The 27,349-nt window shown below is 37.1% G+C and overlaps 1 protein-coding gene across 2 annotated transcripts; it reads left to right on the forward strand.

The window, feature by feature from the left end:
* The first annotated feature begins 6,772 nt into the window (after positions 1 to 6,772).
* LOC140521578 (interleukin-36 alpha-like) lies at positions 6,773 to 25,983 on the forward strand. 2 transcript variants are annotated; one of them, XM_072636772.1, is made up of 6 exons: positions 6,773 to 6,898; positions 7,285 to 7,403; positions 7,508 to 7,555; positions 8,275 to 8,454; positions 20,638 to 20,774; positions 22,965 to 25,983. In XM_072636772.1, the coding sequence occupies exons 2-6, from the start codon at positions 7,358 to 7,360 to the stop codon at positions 23,202 to 23,204; spliced, it is 651 nt and encodes a 216-aa protein (XP_072492873.1). In that variant the 5' UTR covers positions 6,773 to 6,898; positions 7,285 to 7,357; the 3' UTR covers positions 23,205 to 25,983. The 2 variants fall into 2 exon arrangements, with proteins under 2 accessions (XP_072492873.1, XP_072492872.1); XM_072636771.1 differs by lacking the exon at positions 6,773 to 6,898 and having other exon boundaries at positions 6,919 to 7,403.
* The last annotated feature ends 1,366 nt before the right edge of the window (positions 25,984 to 27,349 follow it).

The following is a 27,349-nucleotide window of genomic DNA, read 5'->3' on the forward strand; positions in this document are numbered from 1 at the left end:
CACTTTCACAAGTCTTAATCATCTCTTGCTTAGATTATTTTAGGAGCCTGTTTAATTGGTCTCCCTCTCTCAAGTCTGTCCTAATTTCAATCCAGTCTCTTTTCAGCTGACGAAGTAATTTTCCCAAAGTGCAGGTCTCATCATGTCATCACTCTATCTCTAAAACTCCAGTGGTTCCCTAATAACTCCAGGATCTAATATAAAATCCTCAGTCATTTGAAGAGCTCTATGATCCTTCCTATTTTTCCAGTCTTCTCACACTTTGTTCTCACACACACACTTTACAACCCAGCTGTGTGAGCTTATTTGTTGTTTTTCCTACAAGAAAATTCATTTCCCAGCTCCATCTTAGCCCCGTCTCCCATAACTGCAATGTTCTATCACTTTACTTCTTTAGCTTCCCTGGCTTCCTTTAAGATTTAGCTCAAATGCCCCCTTCTCCATGAAGTCTTTCCTAGCCCCACACACTTCTAGCATCTTGTAAGATTCCCTCCCATTTACACCGTATTAGTTGATGCCCCTATTAGACTATGAGATCCCTGATAGCAGAGATTGTGTTTGTGGTTTTTTTTTCTTAATCACTAACACTTAGCACAGTCCCTGGTACATAGGAATCCTTAAATGTTTGCTAATTGACTCAATACTGGCTACTATACCATTCCTCTCCATGACACTTGTGATGTTTTTCAAACTCTTAATCTATTTTGTTTTTCTGTCCATATGGTCTGTAGCATACTCCAATGACAAAAATCACTTCTTATTTCTCCCTTTACCCAAATGCTCCTACTTGTCCCCTCTGGTTCTTGGAATTCCTAGCATGAGTATGCCTTCTTAATCTACAGTACGCACTTTACTTACTCATTTTCTCTTGACCATTGTATATCCACACAGCAACATGGTATGGTCATGGGTTTCTTTCCATCAAGTCTCAGTGATACCTATGAAGTCTAATTTGCTTTCATATGTTGGGAACTTTCCTCCAGCTCAGTCACGGCAAGTCAACAAGCACTCATTTATGCCTTTGTATCTCTAACACCTTCCTGTACATAGATATTAATAACTGCTGAATTGCAGTGAGTTGAATAAAAAGCTATATTTTTACTCTAGATCACCTGAATGGGAGGATGAAATATATAAAGAATTTGGGAAACAGATCACAAGTCTGGCAAAGAAGAATGATATAGAAACTGGTCAGTCAACCAGTCAAGAAGTTTATTGAAGGTGAATTTGTGCCAAACACTGTGCTAAATACTATGGATACAAAGAAAGGCAAAGCCCAAGTCCTCCTGTTTGTTGCCTAAACTTTGGGCATTTGTATGTAGATATCTGAGATCATGAATTTTCCTACTGGCTCTTCTCTTGGATTTTGTTTCCTATGAATTTTGAATTATCTCAGCTACTATTCTTTTTCTTCTTTGTGCTTGCTTTCTATATTATATAACTCAGGAGATACATGCATACATACACATGTATCCTCATGCATTCATTAGCTTTCACCCTGATCTTATTAGGGAGAGACTTCCTAGTCATGTCTCTTCAGTAGATAGGTACAGTGAGCAGTAGATGGCTTTGAAGAACCAAAGCTCAGAAGATGGTAGCAGAGAACAGTTTGAAACACCAAAGATAGAAGTGACAACACGTGGAAAAACAGGAATAAGATGCCCACCAGAGACCATATGATGTCTCAAAGAGAAGAGCAGAAAGCATGTACCACAATGGTTCCTGACATGCATGCCCTCAATGCATGTATCCTGGATGCACATATTTTTGGTGTGGGCTCCTAGTCGCATGTGTTCCTTAATTGTGTGCTCTCCATGTATGTCAAAGAATAAGACAATCAGAGCTTAAAGGAATCTAATAAGTCATTCAGTCTAACCCCTTCATTTTACAGAATATGGACATGGCTTGGAGAGTAATCAAATACCTTGCCCAGGGTCACATAGCTAAAAAATTATATTAGGCACAATTCCAAATTCAGATCTTCCTGATTCCAAGTCCAGTATTCTCCACCGTTCCACCTGTGTGCCTTTCACATCTCCTGCTATAGCCTACTTCCCTGTATTCTTAGATGAAGTGTTCCATCTCCTTGCCAAGGTCATTCTCTCTACATGTAACCTTTATCTCATTCTCTCTCATCCTCTCCAACAGATGGCCTCCACATATTCATTTTCTAATCCTCTATTTTTTTCTATCTACTTGTTTGTTCCTTGATGCCTACAGACAAACTCACATCTCTCTCATCCTTTAAAAAAAACCCTCCTGTGATGCCTACCAGCTATTATCTTTTATCTTTCCTCCCTTCTTAGCTAAATGTCTTTGAAAAGACATCCACAATTAGTGCTTACATTTGAATTTAACTTAAATCTAAGGAAGAGTCCATATTCAACACTCAGCTGATTGAGGTTGTTTATTTGCAACATAAATATGTACATTTTGCCTATAGTCTCCAAGTTTGGAAATATAATGAGAAAAAAATGGTGGTGTGAAATTTGTTTAATTGGATTGCTGGCAGATGCAATGTCTGTCACTATTCTCTGTAAGGTATTACTCTAGACTAAGGGTGAGGAACCTCTGGCCTCAAGGTCACATGTGGCTCTCTAGATCCTTAAGTACAGCCCTTTGACTGAATCCAAACTTCACAGAACAAATCCCCTCAATAAAAGGATTTGTTCTGTAAAACTTGGACTCAGTGAAAAGGCTGCAACCAAGAACCTAGAAGGCCACATGTGGCCTTGAGGCTGCAGGTTCCTCACCCCTGCTCTAGACACTATAATAGTTATCCCTAGATTCCACCACAAACAAGGATTCTCTTGATCTTCACATTTGGAACCCACTGTCCAAGGTGATATGATATAAGGGCCTCCTTGTATGTACTTTTTAAACCAGTATATATCAGTATGAGTCAGTAAAAATTATCAGTTTTATTTCTTACCATTACAAAGTAGTATAGAATCACAAATCCAAGGCTTACTCTTGGGTTGTTCCGCTTCTAAAGTTTGTAATTATTGCAAAGGGATATGGGTAGTTTAGCTTTTGTTCATCTAAAGAACTATGGGCAGATGTTTTCCCATGGGAAACTTGGTTGCCTCCAAGTGGAACAATATATAAACATACTGTAATCAATTATCTCTTAATATTTTACCTTTCTCTCCAAATATTTCACACCCTTCCCCACACATCTGCTGAACCTCAGTGATTTCACTCTGTATGCCTCCATTACTTTTCTACCTTATTATATACCTCCATTAATCTCCTTGCTTATTAGACCTTCATTTATCTTGCTTACTACCCTTGGTTGAATTTTTCCCCCAAAGAGGATAAATATATTTAACCCTGTGTAGTGTGAGAAGAAGTTTCTTTGTGGTTATTGGACCTGGTGTTTAATGGCATCTTCTTCATAAGAAATAAGAAATAAAAGCTGACTAAGCTGGAATCACTGTGCCTTGGGTAAATTCTTCAACTTAAGAAACCACACCATGAGCAAACATTGCAACATATTTTCATGAAGATAATGCAGAATTTTTTAGTGTGATATTTTAAATGAGGACATACTCTTGCCATTATGTTATAAACAAGTAAATTATGTAAATAAAAGTCAACAGGTAATAGACTTATAGCTTCTCACACTCAATTATAAGCAGATGCCTTGGACTGAGGATCTTATCTGTACCAGAAAAGGCCTGAAAGTGTAAGAAAAAAAATAATTCTAGCAAGTAATATAGAAGTTATCTATGATGAATCTAGAAATAGTGACAGGCTATAGAATAAATGTTTCATCATGAAGAGGCATATAATTGCCAGATCTTTTGGATTATTTCACTAAGAAAAAGCCAGGCACAACTTTATCTTGCTCCAGGGATTGTCAGGAATCTACCATTTGCTGTAATAGCATCAGAAGGGACATCATAGGTCATGGAAACCAAAGTGTACTTGAATAGGAATTTACCTTTACCATGTAGCAGGAAAAGTAGGTATTCAGTCTTTCCTTGAAGACTTCTCATTAGGACTAATGCCCTACTTCTAAAGGAAGGCCGTTCTACCTTGGGATAGCTATATTTTAAGGAATTTTTTTCTTAAATCAAGATTAAATTTGCAATAATAATCACATGACTGTTGCTCTTAGTCCTGGCATCAGGGCGCAGTCTTGAGGGAAGAACAAAATCAAACTATCACTTCCCTAGCCCTGGACACCATGCCCCTTGCAATGTCACATCACCTCCCTTGGCTGCCATATTACAATCTTGATGTCCACTAAAACTCCCACTAAAACCATTAAACCTTTGTCAGGTAAATTGTCTACTGAGCCATTTCTTCCCCATCTTGTACTTGTGAACATCTAATCCCCATTAACTATTATCTTATTAGAAGTGATAGCTTGTTGAGATCTATTTTGGATCCTGACTCCATCATCTAACATGTTGACTAAGCTTTCACCCCCACTTTTGTCCTTCCTTAAATCTGATAAGCAAGAAATTGTACCTTCACTCAAGTCAAGGGTAAAAATATTAAATAAGAGAATGTTAAACAGATTCTTGGGGTTGTCCATCATATACCTCTTTCCAAATTGAGATGAAACCACTAAAGACTGCTCTTGAGTCCTAACCATTCAATTCATCAATTATATGTCTAGTTCATATCTCTCCAAATTGTTTATAGGAATAGCAACTGGTTTGAAATTTGAATGGTACAGAGAAAACATGGAGCTCACAGTGGAGGTTGTCCAAGAATGATGAGAAACTCTCAAAAATAAATTTCCAAAGATTCAGATAGAAACAGTTTCAATGATAAAGGAAAGGGGGAAATGTTATGTAAAGAGAATTTCTGGATGCCCAGGGAATATATTTTTAAATTTAGATTTTCTTTATTTTCAAATTTCATAAAGATACTAGAGAGATTTTTTTATTTTCCCAACCGAAAAAAGGAGATCCTCAACTGAATCAAGCAAGAAAGGTACAAAGTTTACTTTCTAAAGTTACTTTAATTTGGGAGTGGTAATGAGAAAATCATTTGAATTTTGAAAAAAAAGTTGTTTTGAATATAGTAACTATTAAAACCACGAATATTTCAACATGCAAAAATAACCAGCAATTATGTAAGAAATCATAAGATTTAGCTATTTACAGTTTGGTTTTAAGTTTAAATCTTAATTTTAACATGGTAGGACCAAAATTACCAGGTTGGTCTGTTTTTCCTTAAATTCTATTGACTTTTCTTTTTATCATTTAGTTTAAAATTTTTTTAAAACATTAATTTGAGCATAAAATGAACATTTTAATATACAAAAAAGAATAGACAATTGTAGCTGAAACTGTGAACTTCTATTACATAGAAGTCTTATTACATATTTTAAAATATGTATATTATATTTAACATGATGGTAATAAAACTTTCCTGCTTGTCTCTGTCTCCTTCTGAACTTGCTACTTCTCACATTTGTGTGTTCTTAAATATCTCATTTATGTTCTTTTTTTAAAACTTAGATTTTCAAGCTATTTAGAAAATGGAAACAAGGTCGGGTATGTGAGAATGAATAGCAAAGCATAGCAATGAAAATAGTGTCAGGAGCACAAAAGTCCAGAAAAAGATAAGAGCTAAAGATAAAAAAAAAGATTTTTTAAAATTAAATTAGGAAAATAGGAAAAATCAGAAAAAAATATGGAGTACTACAAATAAATGGGATGACTTCACTCCTAAATTGTTTATTTCTTCTTTGTCAAAGAGGATGATCTTTGTTCTGGAAAGGAGAGAATAAGAATGAATAACGTACACTTGAAATTCCCAGTAAGGAAGTACATGGTAGTAAGAAATCTAGCTGTGCTTGATGATTTCTAATCACCAGATCTCAGTGAGAGACATGCTGGAGTAATGAAAAAACTGGGGCTATTATTACTGAGTCTCTATCATTAGTTTCTGAAAGATCATAAAGAATAATAGAGGCAATACAGGTTGGGAGAATGGAAAATGCTCCCATTAAAAAAAAAAAGATAATAGTGGAGTCTGCAAACTATTTTCTAGTGAGCTTTTCTCTGATGCTTCACAAAATTCTTCTGTGTATTAAAAGGATAGTTTTTATATCACCTTTTATATCACCTTTGCCTACCTTCCACACCCATTAAACATAATAAAACATAATATATATAATATATATAATAAAATATAAAACATAATAATATAAAAATATAAAACATAAAAAATAAATAAAAGAATAAAGAATGAAAAGAAATAAAAGTTTTTTAAAAGCAATAGATCTACTATATATGCTTGTATATACTGCATTATATATGATATATAGTCTCATGTTTGGTTGACATAGATCAAGCAAAGATAGCAATAATATTGTACACCCATATTCATTCACCTCTGCCAAGAAGGGAAGAAAATGTATTGTTTTATCCCTTCCTTGGAGACAAATTTGGTCAATAAAATTATACAGTATTCAGTTTGGGGGTTTCTATCTTGTTCTTTCATGAAGGACTTTCCCTATTCAACCTGAATCCAGTCGAACCCCAGGAAAAAACACCTGGAAAACACAAATAAAAACACAATAACTTCTTTCAGGACACTGAGTTGCTTTCATTGCCTTGCTGCTCATATCCTCCCCAACTTCTTTTGGAAGCCCACGTCCCAAAGAACCACAGAATGCATACTGAGAATTGGAAGGGGCCACTAGACCAACAAGAATTTTCTTTACAAAGGATTCTCGTTCTGCAGGATTTCATCACACCAGGAAATAGCTCTCTCTTTGGTGTCATTGTGTAGAACTACAGAGACACAGTGTCATCCTCTTGTCTCGTATGGATATAAGGTAGGAAATCCCAGAAGAAACTATCTGGGCCTCTGTGACCTGAAGAAGCACAGTTCAAGTCCTCAGGAACATAAGAATTGGTGGTTAGTTCAGGTACCCTCTTCTCAGGTTCAGCCTGTGAATGGGAATGTCTATTTTTGGGTCTTTCTCTCTCTGCTGCTCCTCTGGCTTTAGTCATCAGAGGTTGACCTACTTCTGTGCAGGGTTTGAAGATGACCTAGATTTTCCATTCTTCATTCCCATTGCGGAGGGGGAGGAGGGTACTCTCTTCCTCAGTTCCTACATACAGCATAGGAACAAGCTAAGTATTTGAAGATTTTGTAACTCTCTGAAACTTGAGGAGTGGTGGGTGGGGAGGCTGATTTATAAAGGTTGCATTGTCTCAACTTTGACATCTCCAGTCACAGACACATAGAATGTACTTTTCAAGGAACAAATCGCAATATTGGAAGAATCTCTGATGGACATTTATTCTTAAGGTGTTGTTTGCCAGCTGTTCTAAAGGATACTGCAAGAAGGCAGAGCCTTTGTGGAATTATACTGGGTTCTAGGATGTTCTGGAATGAAGAGCACACCTCCTGTTCTGACTATCCTAATGGTAAATACTCATCACTCAGCAGCAAGGGTGAGGTTATTTGGGGGTGTCCCTGGGTATTCATTAAAGTTCAGTTCTTTAGAACACTGACTCTTTTGCCTCTACAGGTACCACGGGGATCCACTTAGCCATGGACATGAATGATGGGCCTTCAGGTAGGGAAATCATCAAGGATCTCATGAACTTTTCCTCTTCAGAGATAGATTACAAATCAACTCTGGGGTTTAATAGGATTCTCTTTATAATAGGTGAATGAGCAACTCCAAAGTTCAAAAGAGACCCTAACCAGAGTCTGTCAGAAGAAAGGGATGCTGGATATATATAGTTCATTACTAAACTGGAAAATGTCTAAATTAGAACAACCAAGATAATGAAAAGACTTGATTCTGCATCCTATCCAGATCAGTGGAAGGTGTTCAGCCTGAAGAAGGGAAGGGGATAGAGCAAAGACATGATCTCTATTCTGAGGGCTGCCATATGGAAGATTTTTGGCTTGTTCTGTTTGTTTTTAGTCATCATGTTCTGTTCAAATATCCATAACTGGACTGGGTGGATGTTAAGTGAGGCTTTTGGAGCCATTATTACGTAACTGACATAGGAATTCTCCCCTACTTGGTCTCTGTTGCCCATCTCTATAATGGGACTGTAATAAAGAGTTTCAGAGGGAGCTCGACCTGGAGAATTTATAGGAAAACACCCAGGTAAATAGGGACCAGAATGAGCCAAGTAGTGCATTTTCCCCCTCCCTTCTCCCCTGGGTCTTTGTCTGGAAGAGAGAAGAGATCATCACACCATCCTGTCTATGGACTTGGGAGCACTGGGGGAATTCATCAGTTCTAGCAATATTCCTCAGTATCTTCACTTTCTATTCCAGCTTCCCCTAACCCAAGCGGCATTAAGGGAGGAGACTGTGGAAATTTGCCGGGGACTCGTTATGAGTCACAATCCACAGAACATCCTCCTCTTGGGAAAATCCATGACATTCATCAGCGGGTCTGGATCCTTCTGAATGGTACACTTATAGCAACTCCCTATGGAGAAAATACGAACCCAGGTGAGTCAAAAACTTTGTCCTATTGTCTCTTTTTATGAGGCAACCTCATCTTCTGTTTGCAGTGCCTCCTTGGAATGGAAACATTGTCAGTCTCATTTCCAGTAATATTTAATGTATTGTGCTTAACAGAGGTGGAGAAAGTTCTACATATAACAGGGTAAAATAAGAAAGAAAGGTGGGTTGGCCCTTTTTGAAGTCAAAGCCTGTATTTTCAATGGAAACAGAAATGAGGAGGAAGAGATGGATAGATATAGAGGATGAGAAAAGGACCCTCAGATGGGCTGAGCTGAAGAGAACACCTCTAATATAGTACCCAGGTAGGACTCTCATTCCAGAGGGGAAAGAGAGGAAGAGAGAGAGTGTAGAAGGTGAAATATGGAGGAGGGGAACAAGGGAAAGCAAAGTTTGGGAGTGGCCCCAGCAACAGGCCCTGAGCTCACCATCCAATGCAATCTTTTCTCCTGGGATACTGTCTGGGAGGCCATTTTTCTAGATCCCAGGTTCTAGGTTTTGTGGCCAGTGGTTCTAACATTCTTCCATTTGCACAATGCTATAATGTTTGAGAAGCATGCTCCCATGAGCTCCTGTAAGTTTTATAAGAATTTGGTGAGACAGATAAAATGTGAATTGTCACCCACCCTCCCCTCTTTTTACTCTTGAGAAGACTGAAATCCAAAAGCAGCTACATAACTGCTCAAGCTTATATAACCAGCAGGGCAAAGCCACGACTAGTACTCAGATCCCCTGGCCCAGTGCTTTCTCAGTAAACTAGCCTTCCACTTTGGAGCCATTCATAGTTGCTTAGTGAGTGTTAGATTCTCAGTCTCTCTGATTGTCCAGAGAGACCTCATTGAAATCTGCCATGGACTTGCCAGAGACCCTCTGTAATGCCTTTGTGATGCAATATGATTATTGTTCACTGTGACAGAGTAAGTTTATAGTTTTGTGAGTCAGGAGGCAAGAGAACCAACTTCCCAGCTTCCCTATTTCTGTTGAGGAAACCTTTAGACAGTCACCTGAGTTCATAATCTCCAAGGATCTCCAATATCCATAGTTCCATATTCAATTGCCACATTTTTGGGGGTCCATTATAACTTTATTCAAGGTTTTTAAAAAATTACTTTGTTTTCAGTGTTCTACAATCACTTTCATATATCTTAGAATTTCCCCCCCCTTACAAGCTCCCTCCCCACTCCCTCCCCGAGATGATATGCAATCTTATATAGGTTCTGCACATACATCTCTATTAAATACATGTTCACTTTAGTCATGTTGAATGGAAGAATTAAAAAGAATGGGAGAAATCATAAAACAAAACAAAACATAATAAAAAAGAAAATGGTCTGCTTAATTCTGTGATTCAATTCCATAGTTCTTTCTCTGGATGTGGAATCATTTTGGCTCAAAAGTCTGTTGGGAACTTTTTAGGTACTTGCATTGCTATGAAGGACTAAGTCTACCAGAAAAATTCCTCACACAGTGTGATTGTTGCTGTGTACAAAGTTCTCCTGTTTCTGCTCCTTCCACTCAGCATCAGTTTATATAAATCTTTCCAGGCCTCTCTGAAGTCTTCCTGTTCACTATTTCTTATAGCCCAATAGTACTCCATTACATTCATATACCACAACTTGTTCAGCCATTCCCCAATGGATGGACATCCCCTTGATTTCCAGTGTTTGGCCACCACAAAGAGATCTGCTATAAATAGTTTTGTACATGTGGGGCCTTTTCCCATTTTTATGATCTCTTTGGGATACAGAAACAATATTGCTGGGTCAAAGGGTATGCACATTTTTGTAGCCCTTTGGACATAGTTCCAAATTGCTCTCCAGAATGGTGGGATCAGTTCACAGCTCCACCAACTATGAATTAGTGTTCCAACTCTCCCATATCTTCTCCAACATTTATCATCTTCCTGTTTTGTCATGTTAGCCAATCTGATAAGTGTGATGTGGTACCTCAGAGTTGTTTTGATTTATATCTCTCTAATCAATAGTGCTTTAGAACATTTTTTCATATGTACTATAGATATCTTTAATTTCTTCCTCTGAAAACTGTTTGTTCATATCCTTTGACATTTATCATTTGGGGAATGACTTGTATTCTTGTACATTTAACTCAGTTCTCTATCTGTTTTAGAAAGGAGGTCTTTGTCATAGACACTAGTTGCAAAAATTCTTTCCCAGTTTTCTGCTTCCCTCCTAACCTAGGTTGCATTGGGTCTGTTTGTGCAAAACCGTTTCAATTTAATGTAATCAAAATTAATTAATTTTGTACTTAATAATGTTCTCTATCTCTTGTTTAGTCATAAATCTCCATTCTCCATAAATTTGACAAATGCACTATTCTTTGCTCCCCTAATTTGTTTATACTATCAATTTTTATATCTAGACCATGTATCTATTTGGACTTTATTAATGTGTACAGTGTCAGGCATTGGTCTATGCCTAGTTTCTTCCACACTGTTATCTAATTTTCCCAGTCATTTTTGTCAAACAGTCTGTTCTTATCCCAGAAGCTGGGGTCCTTTGGTTTATCAAACAGTAGGTTTCTATATTCATTGACTACTGTGTCTTGAGTACATAACCTATTCCTCTGGTTTACCCCTATTTCTTAGCCAGTACCAAGTGGCTTTGATGATTACTGCTTTATAATACAATTTGAGACCTGGTAGGGCTAGACCACCTTCCCTAGCATTTCTTTTCATTGATTCCCTTGACATTCTGGACCTTTTGTTCTTACAGATGAATTTTGATATTACTTTTTGTAACTCTAAAAAATAACGTTCTGGTAGTTTGATTGATATGGCCCTGAATAATTCAATTAATTTAGGTAGAATTGTCATTTTTATTACACTATCTTGGCCTACCCACCAGCAACTGATATTTTTCCAATTACTTAGATCTGACTTTACTTTGGGAAAAGTGTTTTGTAATTATGTTCATATAGTTCCTGAGTTTGTTTTGCCACATAGACACTACCAGATATTTTATCGTGTCTACAGTAATTTTAAATGGGACTTCTCTTTCTATCTCTTGCTGTTGGACTTTGTTAGTAATATAGAGAAATGCAGATGATTTATGTGGGTTCATTTGGTAACCTGCAACTTTGCCAAAGTTGTTTTTAATTTTTACTTGATTCTCTGGGATTCTGTAAGTATAGAATCATATCATCTGCAAAGAGTGATAGCTTAGTTTCTTCTTTGCATATTTTAATTCCTTCAATTTCTTTCTCTTCTCTTATTGCTGTAGTTAGCATTTCTAGTACCATATTGAATAACAATGATGATAATGGACATCCTTGGTTTACCTCTGATCCTATTGTATATCGTCAATTACCACATCTTGTTAATTCCATCTCCACAACATTTCTGTCTTCTATCCCTTTTTCTTCAAGCCCACAGCCACTACCCTTGCTCATGCTCTCATCACCTCTCACTGAGAATATTCTAGTAAACTCCCACTTCATGAATTCTTAGCCATCTTTGTATAATGGATACCTTTGGCAATATCATTAAGACTATGGGCCCCTTATCAGAAAAAGTTATTTTTAAATAATTGAAGAAAATGCTAAATTTCAGTGAGGGTTTAGTAAAATAAAAATTATTATTTTTCCAGATAAGCTTATGGACTCCCTAAATTCTGTTTACAGATATCAGGTTGAGAACTCCTATCCTCTCTCCAATGTTTATACCAATTCCAAAATATTATTCCTTATGTCTGATGATGTCACTCTTTTACTTAGAAAGTCCCAATGACTCTCTCTTATCTTTTTTTAAATTGAATTTTTTTAATCAATGAATAAGTATCTGCTTTCTTTTCTTCCCTACCACCCCCAACCCATCCCCTGAAAAAAAGAAGAAAACCGTGCAGCAAATATGCATGGCCAAGCAAAACACATTCCCACACTGTCAACATCCCAAAATATATCTCACTTTGTATATGTGATACATCCTCTTTCTGTTGAGAAATGGACAGCATTCCACATCTTAAGTCATCTGGTGTTGATCCTTGTGTTGATAAAAATTCTTTAGTCTTTCAAAATTGTTTGCTTTTACAATATTGTTGTTATAGTGTAAATTGTTCTCCTACTTCTGTTCATTTTACTTTTTATGAGGTCAAAATGAAGTCCAAGTGACACCCACTTCCCTTATTCTTTCCTTTTTTTATAGTCTTTTATTTTTATCTTCTAATTACTTCTTCCTGTTGACATCACAGATTTTAAGTGAAACTTATATTAGCCTTTCCCCTCGCATTAGAATGCCAAAATGTCATCCTTTAAATATGTCACTTTAAAAGTCACTTAACTCCAATTGCCTTGCCCAATTGCCCCCCTTCCCCCCCCAAAAGACTTTCCAATTGCTTATTTACCTTCACCTTTTTGTGTTTCTCCTATGTTTGTATTTCAAAGTTTCTACAATACTCTGGTCTTTTCACTAAGAATCCTTGGAACTCCTTTATTTCAATAGAGGTCCAGTTTTTTTTTTTTTTATCCTTAGGATTATGTTCCATTTTGCTGGATAAGTTTAAGGCTTGTATCTTTTACCTTTTGGAATATTATGTTCTGTGTTCTGTTTTTTTTTGTAGGTGCTAAATCTTGTGTCATCCTGACTATGGTTCTTTGGTACTTGAATTCTTTCTTTCTTGCTGCTTTTCATATTCTCTCTTTGCCCTGAAAGCTCTGGATTTTGGCAATGGCATTCTTAGGAATACTAGGAATCCTAGCACCTTCTCTTTAAGGTTTTTTTCAGGAAAGGAATGATGGATTACCTTTATTTTTACTTTGTTCTCTAGCTCTAAGAGATAGACTGAAAGGAAAAAGGACCTATTTGTACAAAGATATTTATAGAAGCTCTTATTGTGGTGGCTAAGAATTGGAAATTGAAAGGATGCCTGTCAATTGGGGAATGGCTAAACAGGTTGTGGTATATGATTGCAACGGAATATTATTGTGTGATAAGAAATGACAAAGCAGGATGACTTCAGAAAAGCCTAGAAAGACTTACATGAACTGTTGCTTCATGAAGTGAACAGAACTAGGAGGGATTTGTCCATAGTAACAGAGATATTGCTCCATGAAAAACTGTGTGTGAATGACTTAACTGTTCTCAGCAATACAATGATCCAAGGCAATCTCAAAGGACTAATGATGAAGCATACTAATCTACCTCCCGAGAAAAAAAACTGATATTGATTGAACACAGGCATACTATTTTTCCTTTCTTTCATTTTTTTCTTTTATGCCTTCTTGCATAAAATGACTAATATGGAAATATTTTTCATTATTGTACATGTATAACCTATATCTGATTGCTTACATTCTCAGGGAGTGAGGAGTGGTGGGAGGGAGGGATAGAGTTTGGAACTCAAAGCTTTAAATAAAAAGGTCAAAAAAATTAAGAAGTAGAGCAATTTTCTTTCATGATTTTCATGATTTATTGAAATAGAATATCTTCTTTCTGTGTGTCTCTCTCCCTGTCTCTCTCCCTGTCTCTGTCTATCTCTCTCTCTCTCTGCTTTCCTCTCTCTCTCTCTCTCTGTGTCTCTCTCCCTATCTCTCTCTCTTTGTCTCTCTGTCTCTGTCTATCTCTGTCTCTCTTTGTCTGTCTCTGTCTATCTCTGTCTCTCTGTCTCTGTCTCTGTCTCTCTCTCATGGCTTTCAGAAAGTACACTGAATTTTTTTTTCAGTGTTAGTACCTTATTACTTTTCTGCACAAAACACATTTACATATTAGTCATGTTACAAAAAAGCAACAAGAAATTTAAAGTAAGTGGGACAAATGTATACTTCCCTTTGAACACAGAGTTCACCAGTTCTCTCTGGAGGTGGATGGCATTATTCATGGTTATTCATCTGATTCCTTTGGAATTGCCTTAGATACTGTCTTCATCAAAGTAGCTAAGTCTTTCACATTTGATCAGCATTACTATATTGTTGTTATTGTGTACATTGTTCTCCTGATTCTGCTCACTTCACTTTGCATTAATTTATTTACATTTCTCCGGTTTTTTTTGACACCATTCTGATTATCATTTCTTATAGTACAATAATATTCCATCACAATACACCACAACATGTTCAATCATTCCCCAGTTGAAAGGTATCTTCTCAGTGTCCATTTTTTGCCACCACACAGAAAGAGCTGCTATAAATAATTTTGTCCATTTAGGTCCTTTTCCCTTTTCTTTGATCTCTTTGGGATACAGACCAAGTAGTGGTGTTGCTAGGTCAAAGGATCTGCACAGTTTTATAGCTCTTTGGACATAGTTCCATTTTGTTCTCCAGAATCGTTTTCTGGGTCAGTTATTTTTGGTATGAGGTACTTCAAATTTTTCTTCTGCTTTGTGAGCCTTTTGATTTTGATTTAATATTTCTTTTTTCTCTTGAAGTTATTAACTTCTGTTTGTTCTATGCCAAGTTTGGCACAGATTGTTCCTTGGGTATGGGTTTGCTGTTAATTCTCTTTCCAAGTCTCTCTTTCTTTTTTATATTAATTTTATTTATTTTCAGTGTTCTACAATCACTACCACATAACTTAGATGTTTTTCCCCTCCCACCCCCCTCCTTCTCCAAGAAGGCATATGATTTTACACAGGTTCAACACATACATTCCTATTAAATATATTTTCACTATAGTCTTACTGTGTAGAGGAATTAAAATGAATGGGAGAAATCATATAATAAACCAAAACATAACACACACACACACACACACACACACATACACACAAATGATCTGCTACATTCTGAGATTTAGTTCCATAGTTCTTTTTCTGGATGTGGAAGGCCTTTTGCCTTAGAAGACCACTGGGAATTTTTTTAAGTCCTTGCATTGCAAAGAAGTTCCAAGTCTACCAGAAAAAATTCTTGCACACTGTGGTCATTGCTGTGTACAAAGTTCTCCTGGTTCTGCTCCTTTCAGTCAGCATCAGTTCATGTAAGTCTTTCCAGGCCTCTCTGAAGTCTTCCTGTTCATCATTTCTTATAGCACAAAAGTATTCCATTACATTCATATACCATAATTTATTCAGCCATTCCCCAGTTGATGGGCATTCCCTTGATTCCCAGTTTTTGGCCACCACAAAGAGTGCTACTGTAAATATTTTTGTACTTGTAGGAACCTTTCCCATTTTTATGATCTCTTGGAGATACAGTCCTAGAAGGAATATTGCTGGGTCAAAGGGTATGCATATTTTTGTAACCCTTTGGCCGTAGTTGCAAATTGCTTGCCAGAATGGTTGGACCAGCTCACAGCTCCACCAACAATGAATTAGTGTTCCAACTTTCCCACATCCTCTCCAACATTTATTTTCTTTCTGTTCTGTCATGTTAGCCAATCTGATAGGTGTGATGTGGTACCTCAGAGTTATTTTGATTTGCATCTGTCTAATCAATAGTGATTTAGAGCATTTTTTTATATGACTATAGATAGCTTTAATTTCTTCCTCTGAAAATTGCCTGTTCATATCCTTAGACCATTTATCAATTGGGGAATGACTTGTATTTTATACATTTGACTCAGTTCTCTATATATTCTAGAAATGAGGTCTTTATCACAGACAGTAGCTGCAAAAATTCTTTCCCAGTTTTCTGCATCCCTCTGAATCTTGGTTGCATTGGGTTTGGTTGTGCAAAAACTTTTCAGTTTAATGTAATCAGAATTGTCCATCTTGCACTTCATAATGCTGTCTGTCTCTTCTTTAGTCAAAAGTTCTTCCCTTCTCCATAAATCTGATAAATATACTATTCCTTGCTCCATCAATTTGTCCATAGTATCAAAGTTTATACCTAGATCATGTACTCATTTGGACTTTATTCTTGTGTATGATGTCAGGCATTGGCCTATGCCTAGTTTCTGCCACATTGTTATCCAGTTTTCCCAGCAATTTTTGTCAAACAGTGAGTTTTTATCCCAGAAGCTGGTGTCCTTGGGATTATCAAACAGTAGATTACTATATTCAATGCTTACTGTGTCTTGAGTACCTAGCATATTCCACTGGTCTGTTCTTCTGTTTCTTAGCCAGTACCAAGTGGTTTTGATAACTGCTGCTTTATAATACAATTTGAGATCTGGTAGAGCTAGGCCACCTTCCCTATCATTTCTTTTCATTAATCCCCTTGATATTCTGGACCTTTTGTTCTTCCAGATGAATTTTGATATTATTTTTTCCAGCTCTAGAAAATAATTATCAGATAGTTTAATCGGTATGGCACTAAATAAGCAAATTAATTTAGATAGAGTTGTCATTTTTATTATATTGGCTTGGCCTACCCACAAGCAACTGATATTTTTCCACTTACTTAGATCCAACTTTATTTGTGCAAGATGTGTCTTGTAATTATTTTCATACAGTCCCTGGGTTTGTTTTGGCAGATAAACTCCCAAATATTTTATGGGATTCCTCTTTCTATCTCTTGCTGTTGGGCTTTGTTACTAATATATAGAAATGCAAAAGATTTGTGTGGGTTTATTTTGTAACCTCCAACTTTGCCAAAGTTGTTTATTATTTCAAGTAGTTTTTCACTTGAATCTCTGGGATTCTCTAAGTATATCACCATATCATCTGCAAAAAGTGATGACTTAGTTTCTTCTTTGCCTATTCTAATTCCTTCATTTTCTTTATCTTTTCTAATTGCTGCAGCTAACATTTCTAGTACCATATTGAATAACAGTGGTGATAATGGACATCCTTGCTTCACCCCTGATCTTATTGGAAATGCATCTAGCTTATCGCCATTGCATATAATGCTTGCTGAAGGTTTTAGGTAGATACTGCTTATTATTTTATGGAAAGTTCCTTTTATTCCTATGCTCTCCAGTGTTTTTAATAGGAATGGGTGTTGTATTTTGTCAAAAGCTTTTTCTGCATCTATTGATGTGATCATGTGGTTTCTGTTAGTTTTGTTGTTGATATGATCAATAATGCTAATAGTTTTCCTAGTATTGAACCAGCCCTGCATTCCTGGTGTGAATGCTACCTGACCATAATGTATTATTCTCATGATAAGTTGCTGTATTCTTTTGGCTAAAATCTCATTTAAAATTTTTGCATCTATATTCATTAGAGTAATTGTTCCATAATTTTCTTTCTCTGTTTTGTCTCTTCCTGGTTGAGGTATCAAAACCATAGTTGTATCATAAAAAGAATTTGGTAGGACTCTTTCTTCCCCAATTTTCCCAAATAGTCTTTATAGTATTAGAATTAACTGTTCTTTAAATGTTTGATAGAATTCATTTGTAAATCCATCTGGCCCTGGAGATTTTTTCCTAGGGAGTTCATTGATGGCTTGTTCAATTTCTTTTCTGAGATGGGATTGTTTAAGTATTCAATTTCCTCTTCTGTTAATCTGGGCAGTTTATAGTTTTTAAAATACTCATCCATCTCACTTAGATTGTCAAATTTATAAATTTGGCATAAATTTGGGTAAAGTAATTTCTAATTGTTGCTTTAATTTCCTCCTCATTGGAGGTGAGTTCACCCTTTTCATTTTTGATATTGGTAAATTGGTTTTCTCCTTTTTTTTTTATCAAATTGACCAAAGGTTTATCAATTTTATTAGTTTTTTTCATAAAACCAACTATTAATTTTGTTTATTAGTTCAATTGAGTCTCTCATAACTTTTTTTCCAATTTATATCTTTCTCTCTTGTCTTTGATCAAATAAGAACTCTTTTGTTTAGTTTTTAAAACCATTAACAATCTGACTCTGGCCCACTTTTCTAGGCTTATATTGTACTTCTTTCCTACGTACATAGTTGTTTATTTTAATATTGTCTCCCCTATTATACTATGATATCAGAGACTATTTTTACCTTCTTTTGTAACCCTACCTCTTAGCACAATGCTTAGAAAATAGTGGGCACTTAATAAATAAATTTTTCTTAACTTATTGACTTGATGGACTTCATGTGCAAGTAACATTGGCTATTTTTTCCCCTGTATCTGGCATTCCATCTCCCACCTTCAAGATTTTATAAAGTTGTTCCCATTTCCTGAGATGCCTTCTCCACTAACTTTAGCCTCATAGAATCCTTAGCTTCATTTCTAAACTAGCCAAAAGGACATATCACATAGAACATCTATCCTGTGCAATCCAATCATTAGTGCCCTCTCCCCAGAAATTGTTTTGGATCTATTTTGAATTTTTTTGCATGCGTATATGGTAGAAATGGGAACTGGACCTCTTAGTTCATTGGTATAAGGGACTCTTGGACAAGGAAGTACCATCTAATAAGACATGTCCATATCTTCTCTGCAAATTATGCATTGTAGAGTTGGTGGTACCTATGTGTAAGATAGGGAAGTCATTATGAGTTGTCTAAATGTATAGATGTGGTTCATGAGGGGCATAGTAGATATGATCTGAGGCCTGACCTTCCTCTGTGTAGAGGAAGAGAGTCAAATGTGTCTGCATGCTGGTTCAGAGGAGGTGAGGGGTAAGGCATCTGTGAGGATGAGAAGACTTGCTCCAGGCGTACCACAGAGGCTCTGCGCTCTTTTCTCCAGTTTCTGAGAGGGGTATCATGACAGAATTATATCTAATTGTCTCTGTCTCCCTTCAAACATCTCTGATCTCATCTAGTATAAATCTTGGTTCAGATCAAAAACTGCTTCCTTGGTCATCCTTAATGGAATGTATCTCTTGGCTTTCACTCTCTAACTTGGCTTCTTCCAACAAAATGCTAGTTACACAAAAAGGCTGTTATAATAGTGCTAACATAGAGTGTGGAGGCACTGTGCCAAGCATTTTACAGTTATTATCTCACATTATCTTCACAACACCCCTGGGTGATAGTAACTGTTATTATACCCATTTTACAGATGAGGAAATTGAGAGAAAGTGACTTGTCCAGGGTCATAAAGCTAGCAAGGGTGGATTTGAGTTCAGGGCTTCCTGACTCCAGGCCCAGTTCTCTATCCACTGTGCCACCTGGTTGTCTCAAATATAAAGGATCACTAGTAAACCCCATCTATCCAAGAAAAACAAAAAGTATAAATTGGAGAGTTTCCATCAATTAGACTATATCAGAGAATATGCAATAAAAGTTATCTTCTTTTCAACGGGGACCAAGATAAACACATATCATCAGCTTGAACCAGGACAGTGTCTGTTCTCAACCAAGAATATCCATTGTAGCACTTTCCAGGGATTCAAGATAAAAAATGAGGATCATGTTAAAAAGTTGGCTTCTCTTCCAGGTCTGCTGCTTCTGTCTTCATACATCTTTCGTGAAGAGTCTCACTCTAGTCTCTCTCTCTCTCTCTCTCTCTCTCTCTCTCTCTCTCTCTCTCTCTCTCTTCTCTCTCTCTCTCTCTCTCTCTCTCTCTCTCTCTCTCTCTTTCTCTCTCTCTCTCTCTCTCTCCTCTCTCTCTCTCTTTCCTCTCTCTCTCTCTCTCCTCTCTCTCTCTCTCTCTCTCTCTCTCTCTCTCTCTCTCTCTCTCTCTCTCTCTCTCTCTCTCTCTCTCTCTCTCTCTCTCTCTCTCTCTCTTCTTTCTCTCCCTCCTCCCAAATGCTGGCACTAACTTTCTACGACCTTCAGCAGCTAAGAGCCTCTATGCTTATCCTTTTCTGGCAATAGGAAGTCACATCTCCCTCTGCATGACCTGCAGCATGCAAAATGTCCCAGGCTTGATCAGAAGCCTGGTTATATTTACTATCTTAGAAAGCTGCCTAGAACTCTGAGATGTTCACTTACATTTTCAGGACCACACCATATGTATATGTCAGAGGCAGAACTCAAAACCAAGTTTTCTCATCTGGAAGTCCTATTTTTTATCCAATCCTAAATAGAATATAAGCTATATGAAGGCAGAGCCTATATCTCCAATGTTAGTACAGTACCTAGTATATAGAGTGTGCTTTAAAAATGTGTGTTGAAGGAATAAATGATGTATGGTAGAGACCTAACCACAAGGATTGTGTAAATGAGAGCAGAGATGAGGCTAGGAGAGAAGTGCCCAAGATTTTGGGACCTTTCTCTAGAACTTCCCTGAAGGAGATACACAGAGACCCAGGATGTATCTGTGAGCCACTGACCCAGGGATGGAGGGTACCCTAAGAAATCCTTTACCCTCTCTCCTCATCTACTTTTCTACAAATGACGTATTGCTCCAGTAATTGTACTCCTATCTGTGTGATTAACCTGGCCATTTAACATCCTTTTCTCCTGCTGTGTTTCCAGTGACTCTGGAGGTATTACCATGTAGAGATGACTCCCTTCCTAAAGACAAGGGGCAGCCTATTTACCTGGGCATAAAGGCTTCAGGCTTTTGTCTGTGTTGTACTATGCATGGAGATCAGCCCACACTGCAGCTTGTGGTGAGTTGCTGAAAATGGATAGAGTAAAACTTGGTAGGGAAAAGTCAATATAGAAGTATTATAAATTTATATTCTATGGTTATGTTTTGTTAAAGAATACTTTTAAAGAAATTTGCCTTGACAGGACAGAATTGTAGACAAAATCTAATATGATGAAATTTAATAAGAATTAACAAATTTGTTTGCTGGTGGGGAAAATAATTTTACAAGTTTGAAATTGTAGAGACATGGATGAATATAACACAGGACCACAGTATTGTAAATTAGGTCTGGAAGGTCATTCTGGAAGGCACAATACCTTTATTTTATAGGCAAGGAATCTGAGACCAAGGGAGGATAAAGAGACTTTTCTGTGATCATATGGCTACTATGTGGCAGTCCTCAGATGGAAATCCAAATCTTGTAGAAAAGATCGTGAAGCTTAATGAACTTCAATGCTCTTGAACATCTCAAATCTCTTAGGATCTAGGCACAGACCAGTAGACTGTCTGGAAAACTTGTCCCACAAAGTAAAGACACAATTTTGCTCACTTAATAGGGAAGTATTTAATGGGAACAATCAAGTCCATGAACTACAGATGAAACTCATAGTTCAACAATATTTACTCTAAAATAAATCCAGTAAAATTTGAGACTAATCAGGACTATTTATTTGCATCAGGGGAAATTCCTAGTTACATATAGATCCTTTACATTGGCTTCAATACAATGAAAATTGAATCTTTAACAGTAATCTTAAAAATATGACATAATTATTTCAGAAAAGAGGATACCTGCCTTTGCAGAAGGCCAGGTAGATTTCTCAACTGCTCTCAACTGGGAAAAAATTATGAAAAAAAGAGGCTGTTGGCTGTTGCTTCTCAGCCTTCCATCCTTTTATCTCAAGGCTGAGCACAGTGTAGGTGCTCAATATAAGTTCGTTGATTGGCTAATTGATATCGAGAAGGCAAGGAGCCAATATGGTTTTTATTGCTATGTCCTCTAGAAGAGAGTGGAGGAAAGGTGGAGAGAACAGAAAAAAGAAACTTTTGTGCTCATGGATACCAGATAGAGCAGAAAGAAGAAAGAGACAAGAGATTATTGCTATGACCATATTGAAGGGAAGAGAGGGGAAGTTGATTAGAAAGACCTTGGAACACTTGAAGCCTCACCTACTTCCACTCTAGTCAGGTCACATATCTTTAGCATCTCCTTTTTAGCTTGCTCAGCTCTGTCCTTTTGACATTTGGAAGCAACCTCATATCTTCTGTGTTATAACAAATCAAAAGGTTACAGAATCCTCAAACTTCAGGGTTGAAAAAGATGCGAGAGGCCATGGTGGAGGTAGTTTCACTTTTCCAAGGAAGTATTTAGTTTTAAATTAAAGTAGTCCTGCTTTTTTTTTGTAATAAAAATCTATGTCTTAAGTCCTTGAACTGTTCCCCCTTGAGATCTATATTCCTGCATAAAGCTGAGTGAGAGAAGTATTCTCCCTCTTCCTCTCCTTCTTCAAATTATGAAAAGATATGTAGGAGGGCACTTAGCAATTTAACTTAAGATATTTCCAAGGATGCTTGAACAGGAAGGCTCTTATTAGTAAGATCAATATGAATTAACAGAATGAAAGGGAAGTCAAAAAACCAGATTATACTTTAGGCTGCCTTGAGTGGCTTAATTCTCAGAAAAATGAGGTAGGAGTTCTGATGTAACTGTGCCCTAGTCAACCTGCATCTCAAGTACTATGTTCAGTTTATGGTGCTACATTTTAGGAAGTAGATAGATAAGTTAGAAAATGTTCAAACCTGATTTTGGTAATACAAAGGCTTTTCAATTTCATGTAATTGAAATTATATATTTTTTTGTGTTTGTGTGATTGCATCTATTCCATGTTTCCCTAGGAATTTTCCCCAACCATAGCTGTAAAAAGTAATTCCTTTGGTTATCTCCCAGGGTTTTTTTAAAAAATAATCTTCAATTTTTAGGTTTCATATTCATTTTGTATTTACTATGATATATGGTGTAAGGTGGTGATTTAAATTTCATTTCCACCAAACCTTTTGCCCAGTTTTCCTAGCAGTTTTGGTCATATAGAGAGTTCTTGCGCAAGTACTTTATGCTTGTCAAACATAAGCGTAACAATTGATAAGGTCATTGTTTCTTCACTAATCTGTTCACTGACCTACTAACTGGCTTTTTCTTTATGTCCCTTAGGAGATGAACATAGCAGACCTGTACAGAACACCCAACGCAGTAAAGCCTTTTGTCTTTTACCTGAATCGGACTGGAAGCACCTCTACCCTTGAATCAGCTGCCTACCCTGGCTGGTTCATTGCCACATCTTCAGACAAAAACCAACCTGTTACCCTGACCCAAAACTTGGGAAACCAGTATAATACTGACTTCTATTTAGAAATAGAAAACCCTGAATTGGAGCCCCATATCTCTGCCTAGGTTTCTCTACTTTTCAAAGCATTCGACACACATGAGCTCATTTTCATATTTATAATATATCTTTCAAATCATCAGGATTAGTTTTTCAATTGCTATTTTACATATGAGGAAATTAAGGCTCAGAGAAGTCAAGAGATTTTCTCAAGTTCAAATAGCTGGTGACTGGCAAGTTTCCTTCAACAGGTTGAGAGCTGTTGGCAAAGTGCAATTTATGACTCATCTCATGTTCACAGTTGCTCTTCTAGCCTTCACAGATGCATGATTTGGGAATGTTTCTCTCTAATCATTCTCAGCGTCTGGTGACACGTCCATCATTGCCAGCCAAACTCACTGGTAGTGTCTGGCTACAATGATACATTCTGATTTAGTACCCTAGTCCTTTATAGTTCCTTAAAGGGGCTTCAACCACACTGGCTCTTGCTTCATTGAGCACCGAAAGATCTTAACATAGCAAATAGTAAGGAAGAAACTCTGTCACTAACTATCCCTTAAATTATATATATATATATATATATATATATATATGTATATATATATATACATATATATATGTATATATATGTATATATATATATACACACATATATATGTACATACACACACATGCAATGTGTGTGTATATGTGCACAATATGCATATGTATGTATAGATAGATATATCTATGTCTATATATCTGTATAGATATAGATATAGATAGAAAGAGACATAGATATATAGATATTACATCTCAGCTAGGTGGAGTAGATAGAGCCTTGGGCCTGAAGTCAGAAAGACTTATCTTCCTTAATTCAAATCTGGCCTCAGATACTTACTAGCTGTGTGACCCTGGGCAAGTCACTTTATCCTGTTTGCCTCAGTTTCCTCATCAGTAAAATGAGTTGGAGAAGGAAATGGCAAACACTTTGAGTATCTTTACCAAGAAACCCCAAATGAATTCACAAAGAGTCAGACATTACTGAAATACAACTACACACACTTGTGTGTGTGTGTGTGTGTATGTGTGTTCTTAGGAGGAGACAGTGACATCCTAAGTCATATTACTCAACCTTCCTCAGCCTCAGATTTCTGATGCTCCAAATGAATAAAATCCTACCTACCATACGTGATTCTTCAAAGGATCAAATTAGAAAGATACATGAAAATGTCATGAAAATCTAAAAATGTTACAAAAATATGAGGTGGTATTATTAACATGCCTTTACTGTCCTTCTATTTTGTATCAATTTCTCTGCTATTGGAAAAGTCTGACTGAACAAAATATTAAATCAAAATAAAAAGTAGAAAAAAATTAAAGAGCTTTGGGAGTGGAAGGGGGAATGGGGGAATCTTCCCAGACTTTCCTTTCTGTGCTCTTTTTCACTTCAAGTGGACCTATTCTTCATCCACCCATTCCTTTTTCCCTACAGTGCTATAGATTCCAGACATGATTTGGGTCAGCATCACTTCATAACTATAGTTTATTGAGTATAATGTTCTAATGTTTTAGACATCTAATGATATGTATGTATTCATCCTTCATTGCCGAAGAAGACCATGCCATCAGAGAAATAATGACATGACTTGCACTTGACTTTGTTTTGAGTGAGAGAGGGCTGTGCAGGTCACCAGCCTCACTTTCTCCTCCAGAGCCATCTGAATCCAGTGACCAGATATTCACCAGGATGACTGGAGATGACCCAGGATGAGGCAATTGGGGTTAAGTGACTTGCCCAAGGTCACACAACTAATGAGTGCCAAGTGTCTGAGATCTAATGATATACATCAAGGTAAATAGCTAGAGAACCTCTTTCTCCTTTTCATGTACATATCTATACACTGTCTTCCATATTACCTAAGCCCTGGTAAAAGAAACATGAGTGTGGGGAACATGTGTGGTCAGAGTGAAATGGGTAGGGAAAAATAGACATGTGGCTATGCAACACATCTAGCTAGGGCCACCCAGGCACCTAGGTAGGTTTCTCCATTGGATTCTCCCCCATCTCTGTTACTGATCTTTAATTCCCGCAAGAGTTGCCAGTGTAATCTGTTAATATAGAGAAATCAACAGGCTACACACACTGCTAGGGTGCCCTGTGCTGGTTAATTCTCTCTGTCAAAAATGTCATATTGTAATATCTCTGTCGAGTGATTTTCTGTGGGATACATTCCTGCTGCCTTCTGGTTATTTCCTGAATAGCAGTTGCTATATGGCCCCTTTCTCCATAAGGAAAGGGTTCCTCAGTTCTTTTCACTTCTAGTCATAGGGACTATCTCAACTCTTTTGTGTGTCAGACTCAGTCACCCAGCTAGTCAGAGAATGTTTAGGCATTTAATCTGTCTTTTAAACTTCTTTCCTTCTGCCTGTTTCTCATGCTACCCCTTACTAATCATCTTTTCATTGCCTACAAGACTGTGCTCTTCTAGAAATTCTACACCATGTCCCAGAGATTTTTTCATCTTAGATCACTTCAGCTCTGGAACTCATACTTCAAAAATTCCTTCTACCCCCAGCCCCTCCCTTTTATTGAATAACCCTTTTCAGAACCTCCATATATGAAAAGCACCAAGTCTAGATATCTCTTAATTTTCCACCAGGTGACATTCCTCTAGACTTCTCCATCAGCCCCCATACCTTCTCCTCTCTTCCGATTGCTTTTGTACTCTTTTTTTGTGTGTGTTGTTTTCCCCAATGGTATGTAAGCTCTTGGAAGTCAGGAGCTATCTTTCTTTTTGTTTGTATTTGGGCTTAAAACACTGATTGGCATATAGTAGAGGTGCTTAATAAACTGTGTTTGTTGTTGCTGATTGTTCTTTGTTTTTGAAGACCAAGGGATGTCTTGACTTGCTCCTGAGTTGGATTTAAGTGAGGCAGAGTTGCATCCAAGTCATCAGATTCTTGCTCTCTTCTTGAGTCAGTGAGGTTCAGTGGCAGGACAACAGTCAAAGCAACTAGCAATGGCTCAGGATGCAGTAAATGAACATGACTTCTTTGATGTCTGGCCAAGTTCTAAGAGTTCCACAGCACCTGCGTTAGCTGCTTTCATGGTCATCGGAACAAATTATTATCTGCTCATTCTATTGGGAAAGGGCTTCATATCCTTGGAATAGACATGCCCCTAACTCATTGATAGATTTGAAGACTATTCTTTATCCTTCACTTGGTTTAGCCTATCTACTGAGATGGTTTACTAGGGTCATCCACTATAAATGCTAGAGCTTCTAAGAGCTGTAGGTGAGAATTAGGTATAAAGGGCTCAGTAAGTCCTCACATGAGAGCTGCTAGTCATTCCAGAACATCCATACATCCCTTAAGGCATATTTAGGACACAATGAATATGCCATTTGACTGGAGAAGAAGAGGTCAGATTGGAAAACAGATGGATGAAAAGACCCAAGGAATATTTTCTCCTCTCTTCTATAGAACTTAAAAACGATCATCTTCTGAACCTGAGCAGAGAATGAGGAAATTCTGTCCCCTTGCCTATCAGGGAGACAAATAGCTTTAAGGATAAATGTGCTTCACTGTTCTGACTGGCACAAGCTTGTTGACTAACTAACCCTCTGTTAGCTGACTTTGAGCAAATTACCTTGGGAGACTTGCTTAGCAAGACCAGAGGAAGGGCAGTCTCTCTTCACAATGCTCAGGTACTAATCAGGGCATGAGTTCCCAAAGAGGAAGCATCATTCGTTTATTATTTATTTAATTGGTTTCATTAATGAATTGTATTATTACATCATAGTTATTTTCCAGTAAGCCCCCACCCTTCCTTTCCTTGCAATAAGGGACTACATGTGACAGTATACATAGCATTTCACACCCATAACCCCCCAAGCTCTCTCAAAAGCAGGAAAGAATATTTCCTCCTCTCTTCTGCAGGGCCAACACTGGTCATTGCAATTTTTTGGAATTCAGCTTTTATTTATATCATTTTAGTGATGGTCAGTATTGTTCTTCTTGTCCCATGTGCTGCGCATGTTTTCTGAATTCCTAATACAAACCATTCCCTCCAATGCCATGGCATTCCATTCCATTCATATGGGAATATCTGTTTAGTCATTTCCTAGAGGAAAAGATGACACCCTTAGCCCAAAATAACTGGAAAAAATAACAGTCATAGTGATAGCCACCATTTATATAGCACTTCGAACTTTGAAAAGCTCCTGGA

This window comes from Notamacropus eugenii, chromosome 1, assembly GCF_028372415.1.
Source record: "Notamacropus eugenii isolate mMacEug1 chromosome 1, mMacEug1.pri_v2, whole genome shotgun sequence".
NCBI classification, from domain to species: Eukaryota; Metazoa; Chordata; class Mammalia; order Diprotodontia; family Macropodidae; genus Notamacropus; species Notamacropus eugenii.